The following is a 23291-nucleotide window of genomic DNA, read 5'->3' as shown; positions in this document are numbered from 1 at the left end:
AGTTTAGGATGTGCGTGCCATATTTTTATGTTTGTCTCAACTTCGGCATTCTTAGCTGTGACCCACACCAGGCACTGGTTTATACTGGTGTAGTCTGGTTAGAATCCACAGACTTGGGCTTTGGATCACAAGGTCATGCTATTCGAAAGTTTCTTACTGAGCATGTTAAGGACTAAAGAATACTGACAATGGGTACAGCAGTGTCACATGTGGATTGTGATTCAAAGAAGCTTAAGCAATTATGAAGAGAAAGAAAAAAAAAAACTCTTAAAGGGGACATCTCAGACCACACATTTGCTCATGGCCTATGATCCAAGAGCAGAATCCAATGAAATTGATAGGGTCCTGTTCAAAGACCCACCAGATTTCACCCAAAACTTCCAGTGAAATCAAAGAATGCAGATCCTGATGTTCTTAAAATAACCTTTGTGTCAAAAATGTTTCCATTTTCAATGAAAGGCCTGATTCTGAATGTTATATGTGCATATAACTTCTGTTGAAGTAAATAGTTTTCTGTGTATAGTTTCTTTAATCCTTCCTCCACAGATTAATTCAAAATGTAACATCTTGAACAGAGCACTCAAAGGGCTTTATTTGTAGAATCAGGAGCATATGTGTTTTGATTGTTGATTGCCAATGTGGATTGTTAGGGTCTTGGGGTTGATTGTTTTTCATTTTGAATAATTCATCACTAGAGGATCAATTTAATTTCACCCCTCTCCTTTTTCAGATAGATTCCAATTAACAAACACCACATTTCTTATCAGAATTTACAACTTTAACTATATGAAAAATATTACACTTCTGGAGTATAAGACTGCTGTGTGTTCCTTTAATGTTAATTAAAATAAGATGGCATGTGCTTGTACTGTGCTTGCCTCTGATACTGTTGTTATCATGAATTCCTTAGAATTCATTATAACATCACAATGAAAATTAATCATTATTAATCTCGCATATGCTGGGGAAAAATCTAGATGACCTATTGTTTCAAAGTGGCAGCTATGGTCCTGTCCAGATCCATTATATCATTTGGAGTCTTTTCATTGATTTTGGGTACAGTTCTGTATGATATGTGCCTTTTATTCAATAGAAAGTGTTTGAAAGAATTCCTTTTTAATAAAAAGTTTTGGAAAGACAAAAGCCACATATGTATGACTTGTTTTTTTCTTTGTAACTGTTCTAAGACCTGCACTCCATTACATGCTTCATTCCTCTGATAAATAATACAATGGCAATTTCTCCATTTCCTGGCCTTGGTGCAATGAGAATTTGTCTCAGAAAACCATGGTGGTCCCTTTTCACTCTGTGCAAATTCTAGAGATGCTGAACATTTCTTTCATGCTCCGTGGGTTTTCTCATCCTCTTGCAATTCACTTCTAGGGCCACTAAAATATCTCTCTAATGACTCACTCAAATTAGTTAGGTATTGAGAGATAATATGCCCTGCTTTTTAAAAGGATTCAGTTGAATCATTATAGATTTTAGTGCTAAACTGGGTGTTACGATGTGCATTTTAAGCATTCACACCATAATACCACATTTACATACCAATTCCTTTATGCATCCCTGATCATCAGTAACTTTTAATGCTAGCAGCCATTCTGTAAAGATAATCCTACGTAAGATACTATCAGGGATGCTTGAATATGTGATTTTTATTTTGTTTCAGTGTCAAGAGTGATTGTGTTTAATATATATACGGCTAAAACAAGCTTACAAGGTAACCAATAGCTAAACTGAGCAAGGGGGTTCCACTCAGCGGCATTTCACAGTGATGAAAGATCGAATCCACCATCACAGAGTGCATCAGAACAATTCTATAAATGCGGCTGCACCTTGAGGGTCTCAGAAAGCCAATGAATACAGCTAGAACACACCTAATCCCTATCTACCTCCCAGTCTCTCTCAAAGGTCATATTTATCAGACCCCAGGTACAGTTGTTCTAGGGTAAGAAGTCCATTTATATTGGTGTTATCCTGGATTTTTATATGGAAATTATGCATCTAATTTCCTCTCAGTTGCCCCCATCCATTAGATTTTTACAACCTCCTCTAATCCTCTGAAGATGGTCTCAGCTTGCAAACCAACACACTGGTACTGGGGCTGTTTTTAGACTTTTAGTTACAGTTGGTGATGTAAATGTCTTCTCTTTCCACATTTTTGAAGCCTCAGTGGTAAACCACAAAGTTTTATAACTTGTATACTATACTATGGGGAATAACTCAGTAAAATCTCTTGCCATTATTATAAGATAAAATTGGTAGAGCCAATACAATTTGTACGGAAAGTGCAAGGTTAAAATCTGAGAAATGATGTCTTCCATGTAGATTTTATGAGTAATTATTACATACATTGTGTGGTATTTATAAGACACTACAAGATTTACCCAGTGTTGCTTGGGTCCTTAACTCAATACATTTTTGTTTTTCTTCATTTAAATCATTGCACTGGGGGTGGGGCTAGGGATGAGGGATTGAGTATGCAGGCTGGCCCAGGGACACATGACTACCCAGACTTCTCTCACTGCAACAGTTTGAGGCCAGGGGAGAAATACCTCTCCATGGCTGCTGCAGCTCGAGCAGGCACAGCCCAGGGAGGGGTGCAGGTCCCCTCCTGGGACAGGTCCAGGTTCATCTGCCCCCTGCTCCAGCAATGTTGCCACACCAACTGGGGGAACGGAGGCTGTAGCCCCTACACCCTCCCTAAACTGCTCCTAGGGGTGGGAGGCTTGGGGCACCTCCCACCCAGCCCTTTTCACCTGCCTAGTGATTCTTTTCTGCATAGTTTTATGCATCCCTGTATGCATTGGGGGGAGCTTCAGACCCCCTGCACACACAAAAAAACCAATCTCTTACCTTGCTTTAAGTTATAAGAGAAAGCTGTATACCAAATGTGGTGGTCTTAGCTCTTACCGCTTATGAGAAGTTTTGGAACAAACAGATGGACAGACAGAAAAACTTGTTCACTCTCAGATAGACAAACTCAAATATACAATAGATAAGGGTAGACACCATATGACTTCAAGTGAGCAGAACCTTCTCTAGAAATACAACATTTAGAGTATTTTATTCCTGACAAAGTGTGTGTGTGTTAATTATAGCACTTATACTAGTGATCGTGATTTAGGGATGCAACAAAACTTCCAGTATAAACCTATCTGTTCAGCTGTTTGTGGTTAAAAACAAACACAAAAAGGAACAACACACACTTGTGTCATAGAGTCAGATCTTAAATTGTGCTCATGCTTGAGTTTTGCTCAGAGTTGGCTTGTTTTGTAACTCTTATTAGAGCTAAAGAACAAGTTTTTAAGGAAACTGGCTGAGTGATTCATATGTTGAAAGTTCGAATGCCACACTAGGGCTACGTCTACATTGGAATGATCTTGCGCAAGAACTCTTTTGCGGAAGAGTTCTTGTGCAAAAACTCTTCCAGAAGAGAGCGTCTACACTGGCATGTGCTTTTGCGCAAGAGATGTGCTTTTGTGCATGAGCATCCTTGCCAGTGTAGACACTCTCGTGCACAAGAAAGCTCTGATGGCCATTTTAACCATAGGGCTTTCTTGCGCAAGAAATTAATGTTGCCTGTCTACACTGGCCTCTTGAGCAAGAACAGTTGCGCAAGAGGGCTTCTTCCTGAGCGGGAGCATCATAGTTCTTGCGCAAAAAGTACTGATTTCATACATTAGAACGTCAGTGTACTTGCGCAAGAACTCATGGCCAATGTAGCCAGGCAGCAAATTTTTGCACAAATGTGGCCACTTTTGTGCAAGATTGCACCAATGTAGACACAGCCTAGGAGTTTCTGTTGAGTCTCTTTGACCAATCTACTGTTCAGAACATATGGGGCATATATGTCACAGAATCTTTTGTTGCATAGTAGTTAGCCATTTTAAACTGTAACCTCATTTGGAAGAACTTTAAAAGTATCCAGAAAATCTTACAAACATCTAAGGAGGCTTGCAACATTGTAAATCCTGAAGAGGATGAAACTCTTTGAGGGAACATCACCTACATGTATAAGCCTCGGGAGTGAGACCAGAACTCCTCTTCTAGCCCTTGATATTCCTGTTCATGAGCAGTATACAGCAGTTCACATTAAGGCTTCACAGCACACATTTGTGGAAGGTAAATACCTTGAGCCCAGCATTAGAGAAAGTAAAATTTATTACACCTCAGTTTCCCAATGTGAAAAGCTGAGTTGATGATACTTTCCTTCCTCACAACCCTTTTCCCCAATGTCAATAGCCCTCATCTAATGGTGTTTCATCTGTTGACTTGGGAGTTGTATGGCAAAAACAATTCATCATACAACACAAGGAGTCTGATTTGCATGAGGTGTTGAGGCCCCACAACTGCACCTGATGCCAATGGGAGCAATTGGCACTCAGCATTTTTTCCAGTCAGGTGGGGTCTGTTAGCACAGTGTTTCTCAACCACTGATAGATGTACCCTTGGGGTACTCAAGAGAAGTCTGGGGAGGTACATCAACACAACTGAAATTTGGAGAACTGAATTTTTGTTTTAAGTTTTACAGTGCTTTATTATTTTTGTACTTTTTACACCCAAAAATTTCATCGCCCACCCTGCTACGATTAAGTTGTTTAAACAAATGTGTTGCAATGGTAGAAAAAATGTTGTGCATCTTAAAACTGTTGGTACTGGGGGTACTTATATTTTTTTTAAAGGGGAACTTTATAAAAAAAGGTGAGAAACACTGTGTTAGCACATTCAGTTGCTTAGCCTCTGGGGAGAAAAAATTGAGCAAAAACGGGGGTGCAACACACCAGGCACCTACCTTCCAATAAATGAATAACATTCTACCTGTAATCTGCATAATCAGGCAGGTAATTAATGCATCTACTACCTCTCTCTCCCTTAGGTTTGTGGCCTAGAGCTCTGAGCCAATGGAAATTGTATCAGGTTTTACTTCTGGGGACATTCTGCACCAGTGTACACATTCAGAATTCATGCCTCTTGATTCTTGTTTTCTGCAAAATATAAATTCTGCTGGAGAGCACAGCAGTTAACTTTTACCTATCATGGGCCTCTTTGGTGCCACAAGAGAGGGCAGCCAGGTGGGGACTGTGTTCCATGGAGAGGAGCCAGGTGAGGAGGCATGGAGTGGACATAGTGGCGTAATAGAGGCTGTTAGGAGGTCACAGACTGGGAATCAAAGGGGGAGACAAATTGGGGTGTGGGTTCAGGAGCTAGTGAGATGACAGCATTGAGCCAGGAGGTGAACTGGAGGGGGCTGCAGGGCCACGAGGGGAAAGAGGTAGGGGGTGTAAGAACACACAGGGCAAGAGCAGATGTGCTTAACTAAAAGGGAAAGGCTAGGGGTCAGCCAGGATGCGCACAGGGAAGGCTCCCCAACCCTCTAACAATTCCCACTCCCACAAAAAAACTGTTCCTCACCCAGCAACCCTCCAGGTACACTCTCAGGCTATGTCTAGACTGCAGGCTTCTTTCAGAAGAAACTTTTTTCAGAAGAGATCTTCTGAAAAATCTTATTCCGAAAGAGAGCATCCACACTGCCAAAGAACATCAAAAAAGAGATCTGTTTTTTCACAAGATAGCATCCACACTGAATGGACGCTATCTCATATTTCAGCTGTGATTACTATGGACGGAATGGCCACCAGGGCACCTGTGCTTTTTCCTCTTTCCTGTCCTTTCGAAAGAACTCCCTCTTCCCCGTCCACACACGCTTTTTTCCAAAAGAGCTCTTTCGGAAAAAGGCTTCTTCCTCGTAGGAAGAGGTTTACCAATGCTGGAAAAACTCCTCTGTTTTTTCAATTTACTTTCAGAAGGACATGATTGCAGTGTGGACGTAACTCAGGTTTTGTCAGAAAAATGGCTGTTTTTCTGACAAAACTGTGTAGTGTAGATATACTCCCATTTTCCTTCCCAGTCCCTCAGCTCCTTTCTTACCCCTGACTCACTCAAGCCTTTGGGGTATCTGAGAGGTGCCAGAAATACATTTCTTATATTGTAGTTTAAACCAATTACTTAAAGTTCTGTGTTAATATGCCTAGTAAGGAATCTATTTGTTAAAAAAAAAATCCTGGATAATTTTTTGTTGTTTTCTGTATTGTTACAGACATGCTTGCTGACAGGCATTTTGAAATAAATTACACAAATAACTGAAGTTGGCATGACTATGTTGTGTTATTTTGAAAAATAAAATATGCAAAATTTTGCAGGTTTTAAAATGTCGGTCATAGAATTTGTAAATTTTTGGCTCAAATTTCCTGTAAGAGTAAAGTTTGTAGTAACGTGGTCAACAGTTGAGGTAAGTGGGTTGTGCAGCATATTATGGGATAGAGTATGCTTGACTCCTTTTCTTACCTCTTGTTTAGAGAGTGGGAGGCCCATCCAGCCGTTGCTTGTTACGTAGCTGAATAAAGCTCACACCATGTAGTCTTCTGATTAGAATGTGTTTTGTGTGCAATCAGCAATTCCTTTACCCAAGGGTGGAACAACTGAGCTGGTCATATGCTCACATATGATATGGTTTGGGGGGCTCTTGTGTGAGGCATATGGTTTAGTCAATATTTCTCGACCTTTTTAATACCAGGGACTGGCTTGCTGCCTTCCTGAACTGTCTCAGGAAGATTCCAGGGACTGACATCAGTCTGTGGATCTGTTATTGAGAAGCACTAGACTAGTGGACATGGCCTGTGAGTGGGATTTACAAGACTAGGATTCTGTGCCCAGTTCTGTCACTGACCTGCTATGTGACCATGAGCAAGTCACTACACCTCTGTTTTTCTGATCATGGTTTTTCTTGTCCATTTAAATTGCATGTTGTTAGGGGTATAGACTGCCTCTTATTGCATGTCTATAAACTGTCTGGCACAATGTGGGCCCTGGGTCCTACTGTTAGGCAAACAACAAATAATCCTAATTATATCAATGGTCTGGGAATCCAAGTTCTATCAGAGAGGAAAGCTACATTTGTATACAGCATCCTATGACCAATTTGCAAATTGTCCCAGTTACATGACTTCAGAGCTGGTTTTTCCTCATCTAAGCTCACATACAAAATCGCCAAACTCTGCAAAGAGGGGCCCCAATGCATGACATAAGGCAGAAATATCAGACAAATAGGTCTTGTAATGGTCTTATTTTACTACTTGAGTAGAATTTTAGGGCAGCCTGAGCTGTCCTCCAATACAGGATTGTTTCATGGTTGCATTTATTCAAGACCGGTTTTATCTTCAATAACAGTGAAATTGAGAAGGTGGCTAGTCTGGTGCCATATTAAAGGCATCTCCTCACTGCATCACTGGCTGTTTCTAAAATATTGACATTACCTCTAGACTACAGTGTCCCTCTGTGTTGTGCTATGTTGTTTACATTTTCCTGCTTGACTCATACCTGTTGGCAGGGCCAACCTTATACTTTAATGGGTCCTACACAAAAGAGACTGTTCACCTGGTGGGACTTCTGCTGGGGCTCAGGGCTTCCCTTCCTCCCCTCCCCGGCCTCTCTCCACACAGTTTATTCTGGGGACCTTCCCTTGTGCACCTTTTGACAAGGTCCTGGGGATCAAGGCTTCACTCCCCCCCTCCTCCTCTCCCTCCCCCCCTGCCCCCGCTGGCTTCTGCCAGGGCCCTGTAACTTCCCTGGCATTTTCTCTCTCTCTCTCCATCCCATGTGGCAGACTTCTTCCTTGAGGTCGGGGCTTCCCTGGGGCTGGAGCAGCGACACAGAGACTAAAGGCTCCTCTTTGCCCCCAGACTGGCAGGAGGAAGCCCTCACTGACAGCCAGATGCTGGCTGAGGGGGCAATGTGCAGGAGAGGGGACAGAGAGAAAACAGCCCGGCTGCTGCCAGCAAGATAGAGCAGTGGTTAGGGGGAGGTAGAGAGAAACCAGGCAGCAGAGGTGATAGGGGCATACTTAGGCACACAAGCACCTGCAGCTGGGTACAGCACCTGAACATTTGGTTCCCACTGCATATGCCTTGGGATGGTCCTGCCCATTGCTTTATGCAACTTCTCGCATCTGGGCTTGTAGCTCTGGAAGGGGTTTAGAGCAGTGGTCCCCAACGCGGTGCCCATGGCGTCTGCCGAGCCATTTCTGTGCGCCCGCCGAGTGATTGGGGCCAGCCCCACCCCCAGGCACGTGGTGCATGAGCGGTCCCGGCCCCTGGGCGTGCAGCGTATGGGTGACCCTGCCCCCGGATGCACGGCGTAAGGGCTGTGCCGGCCCCGGGCACGTGGCATATGGGTGGTGCCAGCCCCATGGCACACGGCACATGGGTGGCCCCACCCCTGGGTGCGCGGTACATGGGCTGTACCGGCCCCGGGCCCGTGGCATATGAGTATCCTCGCCCCTGGGCATGTGGCACAGGAGCAGCGCTGGCCCCAGGCGCGCAGCGCATGGGTGCTGCTGGCTCCTGGGCATGCGGCACAGGAGCGGTGCCGGCCCCAGGAGTGCGGCGCGTGGGTGGCGCCAGCACCAGGTACATGGCATATGGGCAGCCTTGGCCTCTGGGCGCGCAGCATATGGGCGGCCCCGCCCCCGGGTGCATGTGTGGCCCCGCCCCTGGGTGTCCGGTGCATGAGTGGCCCCACCCCCGGGCGCCCAGCAGCCCCAAAAGGTTGGGGACCACTGGTTTAGAGAAATGTTTTTAGCTTGTTCCCCTCTTTGATATTGTCTTGTTGACAGAAACCACTCTGTGTCTTACCATGTTTGAAGTCCAGCCTTAACAGGCCTTTTCTAAGGTTTGGAGTTAATTTCATTGCAACAGTGTGAATGTGAGGGGGAGGGGAGAGAGGAAGGCATTCCTTTTTTGCTTTCAGGGTGGAGCCTGAGGTGATCTGGAGTCATTTTCTTAGAATGGATTCTTGGTGAGTCATGTTCTGGTTTTATCACAATCAGTGCAATAATTAAAGTTGAGGGCCAATGCCCTTTTGATGATTCCTCTACTTAAAGCCATGATCTTGGAGTAACTTCATTAACATCATTGGTTTTACACAAGGATAACTCAGAGCAGAACTTCTCCCATTTATTTCCTGTACATACTACATGTCACCATGCTAATCTAATTGTTCAATGTTTCATGGAGGGAAAATTTGGATTTAAAAGACCATGAATGAAATTCTGACCCCATTCAAGTCAAAATCAGTGGGGCCATGATTTCATCTCTTGTGCCCCTCTTAAAACCAGATGTATAATATGGGCTTGATCCTGCAAGGTGCTAAGCATCCTGGCCTTGCTCCACCAAAGCGCTTAAGCATGGCATTGACTGTAAGTGCTGCTATGAGACTACTTAAGAGCTTAAAGTTAAGCAGGCACTTAAGTGCTTTGCTGGATCAGGGCCAACAAATAATAGGGCCCATTGAGTTTTTGTAAAAAAATATGAGGTTGATTCTGTGACTTAGCTGAAACACAAGCTAATAGTATTATATTACACATTTTTGTTAGTGAATTTAGTCAAATTGTTCAATAGAAGTATAAATGAAGACGTGGAGAAGTACAAAAGCGAAACCATCTGCTAGGAGAGAAAAGCCTAAAATTGGAGAATGAAAGTCTTCAGGAGGTATTTCTCCATCAGGGGATATAACAATAATATATTGAACTACCTGTACTACAATATGCTTTATCTGATCATCCCAATGTGCTTTATAAACATTTAGGACAGTCCAATTGATTTAAACGGAATTGTTCACATTAATAACTTTGAATATGTGCATAAGTACTTGTAGAAATCTGAAAGTGTAGAATATCTTCAAGCCAGGCCTGTGTGTAAAAGACAACAAGATTTTTTTCCAGTACCAGATATCTAGTAGGTATCATTAGTCTACCAGAGTCTATTCCTGATCTTACTGAAGCACTAGAAACACTTCCATTGAATAAAATGAGAGTAGTAAGACACCTGAAGAAGGTTAGATCAAATAACTCAAAAGCAGACATCATAATGATGATGTGTCTTGCAACTTGCAGTCTGTGATTCATAGTTAACAAACATAACATGATTTTTACAAGTATGACTCCCCCACACCAATTACCACATGTATGTTCCTGTGTTTATTTATATTTATATCTGCATACAATTAAATATAGGAACATACATGTGCTAATTCACAATTGTAGGCAAAACTACTTTTAAATGGTGTTCTTAATGATGTATAAAATAAAGGGGAGTTAATGTAAAACAAGAATTTATTTTAAACATTGGCAAGGAATAGAGAAATGTTTAAACACTGTGTATGAGTGAGAGCCAGGGTAGAGGGATACTGTTGTATTGAGGAGGATTAGTTTAGCCAGACTGAGGCAATTGGAGATCTTTGCCAGCTGAAGGTGGGGATGAGGTGTAGATTATAGCATGCTGTAAGCTGGAAGCACTTGCTCGTGGTCTGTGGCAAACCGGACACCTGGCAACCCTATAAAGTTGCACGGAGCGACAGCTAAAAATATATTAAGGCCAATATTTTCAAAAGCAGCTTCATTTTTGGGGAGAGTACAACTTGTAGCTTTTTAAAGGGGTTTGATTTGCCACCAGTGGCTGATCAATACCCAACAGTTCAACAACTCAATACTTCCTGGAAGCAGGTCACTTAAGTTGTCTCAAGTTGGTCACCCAGTCACTGAGGCACCCAAAATTACTGGTCAGTTTGAAAACTTTGGCTTGAATCTTTTCCTGCTCTTACTTTCTCATGTAAGCAACTATTGTAGTTATCTCAGGGATATTATGTATCAATGACACACACACATATTAAAAAACAGATCATGAACAACATGAATGAGAACTAAAGCTGATCACAAATTTTCCATATCAACTGTTTTTAGTAGAAGTACCTTAACTTTGGCTACTAAGCCTCATTGCCCTCCTAACATGGGTGAATATATTTATGTAAGCTAAGAGGGCATAGATGTAGGTTTCATATGCCATACTCCTACACCCTAAGAGCGATGGGGTGTGCTTGCCATGCCTGAATTGGGCAGGGGTGCTGGAACAATTTGTATAATGGGTTGCATAGAGCTATTAAACTAAATTGTAAACCCTGTATATAATGGAAACTGCTTCAAGCCAGGAGGTGCTACAGCATCCCCTGCATCTCTAGTTCCAATCTTCAAGGGGCGGAGTCTTCCCCAACCCTTTTATGGCGGATTATTGCTACAGGCATGCTACCGGTAAGTGTTTTACTAACCCAGGGTATGTCTACACTACAAAGTTAGTTCGAACTAACGGATGTTAGTTCGAACTAACTTTAATAGGCGCTACACTAGCGCTCCGCTAGTTCCAATTTGAATCGAACTAGCGGAGCGCTTAGTTTGAACTAGGTAAACCTCATTTTACGAGGACTAACGCCTAGTTCGAACTAGCTAGTTCGAACTAAGGGCTGTGTAGCCCTTTAGTTCGAACTAGTGGGAGGCTAGCCCTCCCCAGGTTTCCCTGGTGGCCACTCTGGCCAACACCAGGGAAACTCGTCTGCCCCCCTCCCGGCCCCGGACCCCTTAAAGGGGCACGGGCAGGCTACGGTGCCCGTGCCAGGTGCAAGCCTGCCAGCACCCAGCTAGCAGACCCTGCACCTGGCACGGCACAGAGCCACCCACCCGATGCCCCCCAGCCCACCCCCTCTTGCCGGGACCAGGCTGGCGGCTCCCGGGAGCTTGCCCTGGACCGCAAGAGGCGGGCACCTTCCTGGGCTAGTGCGGACATCGTGGACCTCGTCCACGATCTCCGCACTAGGCACAGGAAAGTGGCCGGCTAGGGCAGGAGAGCTGCCAGCCTGGCCACCCAGGAGCAGGTGTGCATGAAAATCAAGGGGGTCCACTGAGACCCCCGACCCTGAGCCCTGAGCTTACAATGGTCGTCCTGGGTCAGACCAAAGGTCCATCTAGCCCAGTAGCCTCTCTGCAGACAGCGGCCAACCCTAGGGACCCTGGAGGGGATGGACCGAAGACAGCGACCAAGCCATTTGTCTCGTGCCATCCCTCTCCAGCCTTCCACAAACCTTGGGCAGGGACACCACTCCTACCCCCTGGCTAATAGCACTCCATGGACCCAACCTCCATGACTTGATCTCACTTCCCTTTAAACTCTGTTCTAGTTGTAGCCTTCACAGCCTCCTGCAGCAAGGAGATCCACAGGTTAACTATTTGCTTTGTCAAGAAGAACAACTTTCTCTTACTAGTTTGAAGCCTGCTACCCATTCCTTTCCTTTGGTGTCCTCTAGTCCTTTTTTATGGGAACTCAGGAAGAACTTTTCTGAATGTACCCTCTCCAACCAACCCCTGCTTTTAGAGACCTCTATCCTGTCCCCTCTCCGTCTCCTCTTTTCTAAGCTGAACAGTCCCAGTCTCTGTAGCCTCTCTTCATCTGGGACCTGTTCCCAACCCCTGATCACGTTAGTTGCCCTCCCTTCTCCCAGCCTTTCTCTTCCCCTCTCCCACCTCCTTTTCCCAGTCTCCCCCAGTTTTTTTCAATAAAGACAGAGTCAATGTTGGAAGACACGTTATCTTTATTTTGTACATCAATAAGAAGGGGGGCTAGGGAAGGGTAAGTGGAAGGAGGTGAGGGAGGAATGGGGCACGAGCCCCCGATGGGGAGGACTGGGCTGGCTCTGCGGGCTTCTGGGGGTGGAAGCTCTCCTGCAGCCCCCCGATTGCCCCCTCTCCCCAGATGGCAGCCTGCAGCAAGTGCAGCCGGGCTGATGGCCGAGTGGTGTGATGTGCCCAGTGTGGGTACTCCGGGCACTCCAAGCCAGAACTTCTTTGCAAGCGGGGCACCCCTTAGAACTGTGTGTCCAGGGTGGGGGTCGGGACCCTTTAAGCGCAGCCCTCGGCTAGCCTGAGACAGCATCTCCACGCTCTAAGTCCTCCTTTTATGCCCTGCCGGCACTGCTTCCGGCCATCCTTAAGCCCTGTTCAGAGTCCACTCAATGTGGACTTGCTAGTTCGAATTAGCAAAACGCTAATTCGAACTAGTTTTTAGTTCTAGACGCGTTAGTTCGAATTAGCTTAGTTCGAATTAACTAATTCGAACTAAGTTAGTTCGAACTAGCGCTGTAGTGTAGACGTACCCATAGAGAGGATTCCTGCACCAAGGGTCTTACGAGCTAAGGCTCAGGCCTGTAGGCTGCTCTGTGCAAGCTGAACCATATCCCTGCACAGAGAAGCACCGTACTTACTGGGGATTCAAATGGATTCCAGAATCTGCTTGTGAGCAGATAAGGTCAGACTGAAAAAAGACAGCAAGAAAATAAGGGCATGAGTGAGCAGTGCTACCTGCACGCATCATATGTGTGAGTGTTTGTTTTTCTTTTCTCTTGTGGTAGTTTTGAGTCTCCTCCTGTTCTCACCAGGATCTGCTGAGGTTTGTAGGCCTTGCAGAAGAAGTAGCTTTGATGGAGGTGACAGGGAGGCTTGGCTAGGATGAGGGCTGTAGGTGTAGGCAAAAGACTGTGGGATGGGAGTTTTATACACTTCATGGATTGTCAAAGCTTTCAGAAAGACCAACTGTGATACTCTGCCCAAAGACTCTTCTAACTCCAAGTTTAAGGTAACTCACCTAAGTTGCTAGAGTCCCTATTAATAAAGCCTGCAAGCCAAAGCAGAAGGGCCCTTTCAGCGCTAACATCAGAGGCTGTTCCTACATTGGCATTTTCCTACCACTGCAATAGCACTGATTCAGCTCCACAGCTGGTAGAAACAACAGGCGCTCTAGTCTAGACCACCATTAGCATTTTATTTCTGTGTCATCTAAAGTTGCTTAGAGCAGGCCTAGAGAACACTCAGACTGTCAGCATTTAAACCACTTTACGCTAGTAGTTCCCACTGTTGCACTTAGAAGAGTGGAAATGTTGAACTAAAGAGCTAATACAGACGAGACAAGGAGGTAGGGGACATCCACTCACAGGAGACACCTGGGTTAGTCAGGTTTTTTCATGTATGCCCTAGCTGAGATTGTGAATGATAACATTACTCTCATCTGTGAAATCTTCATGAGCACATTTGATTATTACAATTCTTCTCTTGCCAGGCTCTCTGCATTAGCTGTGTCCACTTCAGTGGATTCAAAAAGCTCAGCCTGGCTCCTGGCTATGACTAAATCATCTAATTATAGCATTCCCATGCTGTGCTTTTTGCATTCATTCCAAATCCATCAACACATTGATTTTTGGAATGGCATTCTTAGCACTCTATAATCTTGTTTCTCAAGACCTCCTTGTTCCCATTGCTCCTTTCACATGTCCAGATTCCACTTGCAGGCTTCTTTTTTTCTCCAAGCCTGGCCTTTATTTTACTTGCCATCAGATATTTGCCCACCATTCTTCTCCTATATGGAGCACCCTACCCAATGTAAATAGTTTTAATCAATGTGAATTCACACACTGTGGAAGTGATTCTCCAGTGCTCTGCTTTTTGTATAGTCACTTATACTTGTGCAAAATGGGTATATACTATTCCCATGCGGATGTGATTATTAACCCATTAGGTACTAGTGCAATTGATTTCTTTTGGTGCAGAACAAGGGAGAATCTGAACATCACTGAGTTTTGCTATAGGTCAAAATGACATCAAATATACGGGGTTATGCTGACAACCTGAAAAACCATGAACTGCCTATAAAGGTAAAGCAAACCCCTAAGGCAGTCTAGTTCTGTTTGACAATGAGCTACCTCAAACATTAGCAAATCTTTCCAGAGACCTGGTGTAAGTCTGGTGTGTATAATGAAACCAGATAAATCTCATCACGTTGCCACTTTTTACAGTTGTATCTCAAGTCTAGGTTTCTTTTAAAGCCCTGATTCCTGGCTTTTGAGGCTATCAGATTTTTAAAATACTTTTCTAGTCCCTTAAATCCAGAGAAAAGTTCAGCTGTGTGATCTATAGCCTCAAACCAGAAGGCAAACAAAAATGAACAGTATTTTTAAACAAGAATGTCATGATTTAAATTCAACGTCATGAGATTTCCTTTTTAAAATAATACATTGTGGGTTCTTTTTATGGGGGAGGTATGTCTAATGTCTCTTGAGTACTTGCAGCTAGCAAAATGATTTTGCATGATTTTTAATTTGGTTGTGAATATTTTATACAGCTCTAACTCTGCTTCCCAGTTATTAGATATTCTTAAAAGTAGGACTAAGACCTCTCCTTTTTAATGCTGTTCTCATATGAATGTGGTGTGTGTGTGTGTGTGTAATCCTTTTCAAAGTGGAAAAAATGCCCTAAGATGTTTCAGCAGTGCTTCTTAAATGAATGCATATGGTTGTTCTTTTGTACTTCACTGAACAGCCTATGTTAATCTACACACTAATGTTTTTTTATATAATTTAAAATTAATATTTGAATTTGTGACTTCTAGAATGTGTCCGTTTGCATAGCTTGCAAAAGTAAGACATGCAATATCATTTAGACTAAGAAGCAATATACTGTAATTTTATTTGTATTATGGTATGAGACCCCCGACTGGGATAAGAGCTGAATTATGCAAAGCACTCTGTGGGTACATATCAAGATCCAGTCCCTGCCCCCAATATATTTACAGTTAGACCTAACAGACTATGGCTGAGAGCACAGGTGCCAGATTTCAAAAGACCTGGGGGGAAGCTCGGACACCCCCCTGCTCTGCCTCAGGACCTGTCCCCACTCCACCCTTTTCACCAGTGCCCAACCCATGACCTTCCTCTTTCCTCCCAGTCCCACCTCCTTCCGGTGAGTGTGCTGCATCCTTGCTCCTCTCGCCCCTCAACCTCCCAAATGCCATCAAACAGTGGATTGTGGAGAGGGGGAACTGCCGAAGGCAAGGCCCCACTGGTGGGTGGCCGGTGCTTGGGGAGGAGAGAGGAAGAACAAATAAGGGAGTTGCCAGTAGGTGCTCAGCACCAATTTTTCCCCATTGGTGCGCCAGCCCTGGAGTCAGCATTTATGACTGGGAGAAGTCCCCATATCACCCCCTTTTTGCAAACGAGGAACTGAAGCACAAAAACACTGTTGCTTCCCTCACGTTGTGCAGGAAGTCTGTGGCAAAGATGGGAACATGAAGAATGACCACATTGAGTCAGACAAAGGGCCGCATCTGCAGCGGCTGATATCCAGTGCTTCAGAGGGAATGAACTGAGCAGGTAATCGTTGAATGATCCATCCTCTATCCTCTACTCCCAGTTTCTGGTCATCAGAGGCTAGGGACATGCAGAACATGAGGTTGCAACCTTGATCACTTTGACTAATTGCCACTGATGGATCTACCCTCTATTCACTTACAAAAATCTTTTTTTGAACTCTGTTATAGTTTTGTTCTTCATAACATCCCCTGGCAATGAGTTCCACAGGTTGACTGTGTTGTATGAAGTACCTCCTTTTGTTAGTTTCAAACCTGCTGCCTTTCCTTTGTTACCATGGTTTCTTGTTATGTGAAGGAATAAATAACACTTTCTTATGCATCTTCTCCACATAGTTCATGATTTTATATCCCTCAGTTGTCTCTTTTCCAAGTTGAAAACTCCCAGTCTTTTTATTCTCTCCTCCTATGAAAGCTGTTCCATATCCCTAATCATTTTTGTTGTCCTGTCTTTCTTCCTTTTCCAATTGTAATATCTTTTTTGAGATGGGACAATCAGAACTGCACACAGCATTCCCAGTATGGACATGCCACTGGAATGAAATCCAAATCTCCCAAATTCTGGTCAGTGCTTTAAGCACAGGTTCCATCCTCCTCTCCAATAGTTCAATTGTTTCGTAGGCTTTTGAAACAACCGAACAAAACTGAAGTATTAAAAAAGATTCTTTAAAAGCAAAGTGCTCTTGTGAACACTGCAATCTAAGCTATTTGGGGGCTTCCATGAACAGATGAAATCCAAGATAGAAGTGCCTATAGGTGGGAAGGGCATGTAATCTGTGGTAGGCCTCCCTCTGGCTGAAGGGTAAAATGCAAGAGAACTTCTCTTCTCTACTCAGGGGATTCTAGCCACTGAACTTGATGGCAAATGGGACTTTGGCTCTGCCTTCTCTGTGACTCTTTTCTCCCACCCAGCCTTTCCATAAACCAGCTAGAGGAGCTGGTTTCCTTCACCTTTGCACCTTCCTGCACCCTTCTCTAGGCTGCATGGCCTACACAAAGAAATTAGGTCGGGGGCGGGGTGAAAAATCTGCACACCTAAGCAACACAGTCAAACCAACCTAATCCTTGGTGTAGACAGCATTAGGCCAACCTAGCTACTACCTCTTGGGGAGCAGATTACACTGTTGTGTTTTTAAGGATAGACACATCCTTAAAGATACAATCTCAGACTCTTGTGTCCTGCCAGTAGTCTTCTGGTGATAATTCCTTTAAAGCAGTGGTCTCCAACCTTTTTACACCCAAGATCACTTTTTAAATGACAGAACAAGCTAAGATTTACTGCCCCGCTCCTTCCTTGAAGCCCTGCCCTCTCTGTTGTCCTCTCCATCACTTGCTATCCCCAACCCTTATACTGCTTTTTTCCCCAATTCTTCTGTAGGAAGTTTTTCCAAGATTTGGCCTGTCTAGACTGGACCAAATATCAGAAAAACCCCTTCTTTTAGAAGCCCCCTTATTCCTCATGGAAAGAAGAATATAGGGGTGACCGAAAGATCATGTTTGCTCTTCCACTAAATGAAGTGAAAGAACAAACGCATCCCTGGATGCAGAAGAGTTTTTCTGGGATATCTCCGGAATCCTGAAAAACTCCTGCAGTCTAGCCGTACAGTCGCTGGGTTGATATAGGATGTATAGGCTCTGGGGTGGGAATGAGGGATTTGGGTGTGGGAAGGGGTGAGAGGTGCAAGCTCTGGGAAGAAATCTGGATGCAGGAGGAGGTGGATAAGGGAACACTGGCTCGGGGAGGGGGCTCCAGGCCGGGCAGTGTTGGGGTCAGATGTAGGGTTAGGGTACTAAGCAAGCCACAGACTTTTGGATGTGAGGGTTCAGAAATTTGGGTTGGGGTATGTGAGGGGCTCACAGCTGGGGGTTCCAGTGTATGATAGGCTCAGATGTAGGGTCTGGGGGAAAGGGGAATGCAGGAGTGTTATGATGCTGTAGCCAGATGGGGGCTTGGCCCCAATTGGGGGTTTGTTGGCCAGGCTTCATTTTCAAATAAAATGCTATGATAAACACAAAAAGTTTCTGCATTGTCTTTATTTCTGAGAAGGGCAGGGAACCTGTTTTGAGTCAGGGGTCACTGACCCACAAAAAAGTCAGTTGGGGCCACACACGTGACATGCAAAAAAACCATCTTCTCTGCCCCCGCAAACTTCACTAATGTGGCCCCAACTGTGTTGGTGGGAGCAGGGACATAGTACTGGGGAAAGGTGCTAGTGGGTGCTTCAGCAGGGGACAGGGGGCCAGTGGGGACAGAGTTCTGAAGCTGGGGATGGGCGAGGGGACAGGGTGCCAGGAGGGCAGGGGACAGGGTGCCAGTGGGGATAAGTTTCTGAGGCTGGGGAGAGGGAACAGGGGAGTGGGAAGAGGGAACGGGGCGTGGGGAGAGGGGGGCAGTGGGGGCAGAAAGTCCCTTGCACCCACCTCCTCCCAAGATTCCCCCCCCCCAGAGGAAAGCTGGCACGTGCCTCCTCCGGGGCCGGCGTGTGCCTCTCGCAGCGCAGCCAAACCCCCCCACGCGCCTGCCCCGGGGCCAAATCCCCCCTCCCGCAGCATAGCCAAACCCCCACGGATGCCTGCCCAGGGGCCAAACCCCCACCTGCACCTGCCCTGTGGCCAAACCCCGGGGCCAACCCATGAGCTCGACTCAACTCTCCTGTGGCGCAGGGAAGCCACCGCACTCCTCCTCTGGGGCCGACGCCCACTCCTGCAGCGCGCCCGGCATGCCACAGAGTTGTGGGAGGGGAGCAGCCAGCGCACTTCCGGAACCCCCGGAAGTGGCGCAAAGCTGCAGGCAGGACTTCCATCCACCCCACGGGAAGCCAGCACTACGCTGGAGGTAGGTAGTGGGGCTTCTCGGGGGGGGGGGGGAAATGCGGGTGCAGGGGCCCAAACGCCTTGCGATCGACTGGTTGAGGCCTCGTGATCGATCAGTCAATTGCGATCGACCCGGTTGGTGACCACAGCTTTAAAGAAACAAATTTTAATACATATGTCCTTTGGAAAGGAGAAGACCAGGGAAGTATTCAGTCTGTATAACAATGGTGTAGGTGAGAGACAGGTCTTGCAAACCTGAAAGAAGGGAAGCAAAATAACAGAACTTGCTACTGTCTCATATAAAAGGCAACCAAGTGTGATACATTTAAAATCATAGACTCATAGGGCTGGAATAGACCTCTAGAGGTCACAGAGTCCAACCCCCTGCCCAAAGCAGGACCAGCCCTAACTAAATCATCCCAGCCAGGGCTTTGTCAAGCTGGGACTTAAAAACTTCTAGGGATGGAGATTCCACCATCTCCCTAGGTAACCCATTTCAGTGCTTCACCACCCTCCTAGTAAAATAGTTTTTCCTAATATCCAATCTAGATCTCCCCCACTGCAACTTGAGACCATTGCTCCCTGTTCTGCCATCTGTCACTATTGTGAACAGCCTCTCTCCATCCTCTTTGGAACCTCTCTTCAGGTAGTTAAAGGCTTCTATCAAATACCAACTCACTCTTCTCATCTGTAGACTAAACAAACCTAAATCCCTCAGATTCTCCTTGTAAATCATGTGCTCCAGCCCCCTAATAATGTTTGTTGCCCTCTGCTGGACTTTCTCCAATGTGTCCAAATCCTTTCTGTAGTGGGGTTGGAGGGAGGGTAGAGAGAGAGGGAGAGAATAAGATACAATACTCCAGATGTGGCCTCACCAGTGCCTAATAAAGAGAAATAATCACTTCTCTAGATCTGCTGGCAACGCTCCTCCTAATGCACCCTAATATGCCATTAGCTCTCTTGGCTATAAGGGCACATTGTTGACTCATATCCAGCTTCTCATCCACTGTTATCCCCAGGTCCTTTTCTATCTAACTGCTGCTTAGCCACTCCGTCCCCGGTATAGCAATGCTTGGGATTCTTCCATCCCAAGTGCAGGACTCCGCACTTGTCCTTGTTGAACCCCATCAGATTTCTTTTGGCCCAATCCTCCAATTTGTCTAGGTCACTGTGGACCCTATTCCTACCTCCAATATATATATTTCTCATCCCCTAGCTTAGTGGCATCTGCAAACTTGCTGAAGGTACAATCCATCCTCTCATCCAGGTCATTAATAAAGATGTTGAACAAAACTGACCCTTCGGGCACCCCACTTCATATTGACTGCCAACCAGACAGAGACGTTGATCACTACCCATTGAGATGGACAATCTAGCCAGCTTTCTATCCACCTTACAGTCCATTTATCCAATCCATACTTCCTTAACTTGTGGACAAGAATACCGTGGGAATCGGTATCAAAAGCTTTACTAAAGTCAAGGTATATCTCTTTATATATAATCTCTTTGGGCACCACCATTTTGAAAGTGCAGATTGCTCCACTAAGGAGGTACCGTGCATGTCACAAAGCAGCATACTCTGCTAAAAGAATAATATGCTGCACTACCGATAAATTGCTAGTTGAATATTTCATATAATTTGATTTATTAGGAAGCATCTTGCTCAGTAAAGTGTGAAAACTGAGCCAGCAAACTAGCCAGCCAGATCTGTAAACTTTAAATCTTAATCAGTGTGAAAAGGAAGCGCCATCAGAGATGTGGACAAAAAAAAATCACTGAGTGTAGGGTAGAGCTTTGCCTATCCAATGCCTGGGCAGAGACTAGGATGCTCTCAGTGAACAGAAGCTTACCGTGGTGCTGCTCAGGAAGAACAAAACAACCTCCTTGGGAATTAAAGATTGTTTTAAAGCCTACTGAAAATGACAAGAACAAAGTATAGGTAATAAAATGTGAAAGCCTATTAGGGAATAAGGGCTGACCTCCTAGGAGATGGTTTCTTGCCTGGGGGACCTATTTCTGCTATTGTATGTCCCTGGTGTGCTGGATGACATTACTGACTCTTTTAAAGCCCAAGCCATCATACTAAGAGGGAGGGGGAGAGGCTATTACATTCTGGGTTAGGTGTCAGGGACCACACTTCCCTGGTTCAGAAGTTAGAGGAACGGCTCTGACTGTGCCTTTGCCTTCTGTTTTATGAGTTATCATGATCAAAGTCTCTAGAGTTGGAAAAAAGATTTGGCCAGCCCTTCAAGCACACTCCATGATGGAGAGAGAAATGGTTCTGGGTCCTGGGCTTCTCTTTGGAATGGCCGGTGGAGGGAAAGAATATTTCTCCTGTCCTCTGGAAGGGGACACACACACACAGAGAGTTAGGGGTGGTGACAGGAGAAGGTGAGGATCATATGAACATAGACTGCACAGGGACCTAAGTGAGCAAAACTGTACAAGCCACAGGATGTAATCCGCCTTTGTGTCACTTCAAAATCCTCAGTGAGTCCCCATTCATGTGACTCATTTGTTACAGGACAAACTGGTGGCCTTATAGGTGGCCGAGGGAAGAAATTTCAGTGACTGCAATGTTCAGGCTGGGAAAGGAAGCACCCAAAGTCAGGAGATCAAACTCAGCGGATTGAGACATGATCGTTTCCAAAGCAGCATTAACTCAGCCAAGTGGGCTACACACCCAATGGACACATGCCCCCCTCCTTATGTTTTATCATATGGGTCAGACCCTGGGACAACCTCTGTGAAATCAATGAAGTCAGATAAGGGATGTATTTGGCTCTTTATTTGTAATGCCAGGCCAGGGAAGTCCAGCATTGCTAATCCTATGCATTTAAAAATCATGGGGGAGGTACCCCAAATCAGGGGACTGGCTTTAAAAGTGTGACACCAAATAATTAAGTGTGCTGTTTTTTCTTTGCCCTCAGGTGTCTGTTTTCAAGCTTTTCTCTGCAAGCATGAGGTCTGCAAATGTATTTTCATTGAAACAATGAAAGCAGACATTTCTGCTTAATTAACTGACAACCTGAGCTGGGACTGAAATGTAACAACTGAGGAATACTTGCAACCATGTTGTGAGAGTTGGCAATGCTGAGGATGTCTCTCCCCTGCAGGTAGGAGTATGCTTCCCCGTACAGCCTCTTCCCACCCAGTACCTGGATCTTGGCACTACTTGGTCCCAAAGTGGCTAACGCAATCAGCAAACAAGTGTAGCCGCTCTTACTCCGGCTGCAAAGAGCTGGACCTGGATGCACCAAGAGCTGGCTCCTGGCGCCTGCCAAGTTTTAACCCCAATTCTGCGGGCTGCATCGGAATGAAATATAATTGGTTCTTGCACCCAACCACCTCCGCTCTTAGTACAAAGGCAGGAGAAGTGCGGGGCCGAAACTGGGCAGGATCCAGCTGTCGCTGGCCCTAAGCCAGCTGCCGGGGGTCACCGCGCTCCGCAAGCGGCTGCTCTGCCAGCGCAGGGTGAGGAGCGGGGCACGCGACCGCGGGCCAGAGGGGTCCCAGGCGGGAGGCTCCTCTCCGTGCGCCCCGCCGGTGCTCTGCTGCGCGCAGAGGGGGCAGGCGCCTGGCAGAGCCTCGCGTGCCACCTCCCGACGGTCCCGGGAAGGGCTGGGCCAAGGCGGCGGGCGCGCGGCGCGCTCATTAACCCTTGCGCCTCCCTCGCCGGCCGTGCAGGTGGCGGGGCGCTCGCAGCATCGAGGCGCGCCGCGGGAGCCGCCTCTGCCGGGCTCTGCCCTGGCCGCGCGGAGGGCGGGGGTCCCACGACGCGAGCGGCAGCACGTGGCGAGCAGACAAGGCGGCACCCCGGAGCCTCCGCCCGCTCCCCGCCCTCTTCTCCTCTCCCGCCTCCTGCCCGACCTGGGCAGCTGCAGCCGGGCGCGGCCTCTCCGGGGAGCCCCGGGGCTCGCTGCGCAGGGCCGGGCTGCCCCCCCCCGGGGAAGTGTCCCCCCTGCCGGAGCCGCGCGGCACCTCCCGCCCCAGCCTGCCCCGGAGGAGAGGCGCTTCCCGCCGCTGCGCGCCCGCAACTTGCCCCGAAGATGAACCAGACGGCGGGGGTGTCCAACAGCGTCCGCTGCCCCAGCGGGAAGGGGCCGAAGGTAAGCGCGGCTGCGCGGCGCTTCGGTAGGGACCCGGCTTCCGGGCAGCCCTTGTTGGAAAAGTTGTTGTTATTGTTGGTGGGGGGTGTGTGTGTAAGATCGGTTCGTGATTCAGAGCACACTGGTTATGCACACGCAGTGGTGTTACACACACACACTCGACAGTGGTCACACACACACTGATTATGTGGGCCAGGCTGGGCTGGACTTTGAAGCTGTTTGCTTGGTAGCGATGCTGCTGTGCCCCCGGGGAGACGCGTTTGGGAGATTGGGGGGACAGCAACCCTAC

At 46.4% G+C, this 23291-nt stretch overlaps 1 protein-coding gene across 1 annotated transcript in view; it reads left to right on the top strand.

The window, feature by feature from the left end:
* The first annotated feature begins 22471 nt into the window (after positions 1-22471).
* Positions 22472-23291, top strand: part of DPP6 (dipeptidyl peptidase like 6) — an 865367-nt gene continuing 864547 nt past the window's right edge. The window contains exon 1 of the mRNA XM_075922772.1: positions 22472-23002. Coding sequence (XP_075778887.1) covers positions 22943-23002 — 60 coding nt within the window. The 5' untranslated portion in view covers positions 22472-22942. The remainder of the gene's footprint in view (positions 23003-23291) is intronic.

This window comes from Pelodiscus sinensis, chromosome 2, assembly GCF_049634645.1.
Source record: "Pelodiscus sinensis isolate JC-2024 chromosome 2, ASM4963464v1, whole genome shotgun sequence".
Lineage (NCBI taxonomy): Eukaryota > Metazoa > Chordata > Testudines > Trionychidae > Pelodiscus > Pelodiscus sinensis.
This window is presented reverse-complemented; position numbering and strand designations above follow the sequence as displayed.